Source organism: Octopus bimaculoides, chromosome 9 (genome assembly GCF_001194135.2).
Source record: "Octopus bimaculoides isolate UCB-OBI-ISO-001 chromosome 9, ASM119413v2, whole genome shotgun sequence".
NCBI classification, from domain to species: domain Eukaryota; kingdom Metazoa; phylum Mollusca; class Cephalopoda; order Octopoda; family Octopodidae; genus Octopus; species Octopus bimaculoides.
Window position 1 is genome coordinate 16,329,327 of NC_068989.1, and position 1,534 is coordinate 16,330,860.

Genomic DNA, 1,534 nt, shown 5'->3' on the forward strand with positions numbered 1-1,534 from the left:
TATATATATATATATATTATATACATGTATGTATGCATATGCATACATACATCAATCTTATATACATACATACATACATACATACATACATACGGATACACTTGAGAATGTGGTCATAGTGAACGATATAGTGAGTGCATTGTGTATATATCTTTATATGCACGTTTACATCTGTTTCTGTTGTGTTTGATCGCTATGCGTTTGCCTGTGCGTTTGGTCGTCTATATGTTTGTATGTGTCTATGTGTAAATAAGAATGTGAGGTCTTCGAGCGCTCTGTTTGTTTATGCCAAACTTAATGCAAATCTCTTTCTGACACATGTCACCAGCTTTAGCATTGCTTCACATTTACATGACATCTTAAATCTGTTCACCTAGACTTCCTACAGACTTATTTACGAAAATCCTCCTCCTCCCCCAAATTATCATCATCATCATCATCATCATCATCATCATCAGTAATAGCAGCAGCAGCAACAACAATAACATTATTGTTTTCATTGTTATTGTCAAAACTGTAAATTAACGGGATTGAGTGAGCATCTGGAAAAATAGTCTTGCTGTATTTGCTCTAGCTCTTTACGTTCCTTGTTCAAATTCCGCCAAGGTAGACGTTGCTATTCATCCTTTAGGATCTCTATGTAAAATACACACACACACATACATACATACATACATACATACATACATACATCCTGCCTTTTATAGATATAGATACTCATGCAAGTCCGACTCCAAGCATTAAAGAGCTCCGGGTAATGCAATATATCTTTGTGTGTGTTTGTGTGTGTGTGTGTGTGTGTGTGTGTGTGTGTGTGTGTATGTGTGTGTGTCTATGTATGTATATATATATATGCGCGCGCGTGCGCACAAACATACATTTGTCCGACGATGGCTTAGCTGGTTGAAACTTCGAAGTTACTGTCAACAACATTCTTACTTAAGAATAATAAATTTGTGCTCTACAAAAGTATAGAGTAACCCCTTAGATTAATGTAAAATGTACACAAGAAATACCTTTGATCATCGGTCCCCTGGGTCAGGATTGAGAAGTGGTTAAAGAAAAACAGTAACAGCAATAACAGTAACATCATTAAGTTAGCAAAGAATACTATTTGAATCCATAATGTTATATACTTAATGCCGCTTGTTTCTAATTTTTTTCTCACTCTCTTACTCATTAGACGAACGGTGAAAGCCACCTTAGTGCTAATACCCCTCTTTGGACTTCAACAGTTACTGATCATCTACAGACCTTCAAGGGAAAATAATTATGCTTACCCTTATGAAATCATTTCCAGTATTATAATCCATTCACAGGCAAGTATTCTTTTATTCTTGTAGTTTCTTATTCTGATATTTCTTTTTTCCTTTACAAGCTTTCAATTACTTGATTGTAACCAAGGCGAGGCACTAACTTCATTGTTTTTGGTTTTGGTCGAATCTATCGATTCTACTGCATTGCCAGGTATTATTTTTATCAATCCCATATCAGTTGGCTTTGCCTTGAAGGTAAAATCAGCCGGTTATAATTG

At 35.4% G+C, this 1,534-nt stretch overlaps 1 protein-coding gene across 1 annotated transcript in view; it reads left to right on the plus strand.

The window, feature by feature from the left end:
* LOC106876900 (calcitonin gene-related peptide type 1 receptor) overlaps positions 1-1,534 on the plus strand; it is a 174,412-nt gene that overhangs the window by 140,405 nt on the left and 32,473 nt on the right. The window contains exon 10 of the mRNA XM_052970321.1: positions 1,184-1,323. Coding sequence (XP_052826281.1) covers positions 1,184-1,323 — 140 coding nt within the window. The remainder of the gene's footprint in view (positions 1-1,183; positions 1,324-1,534) is intronic.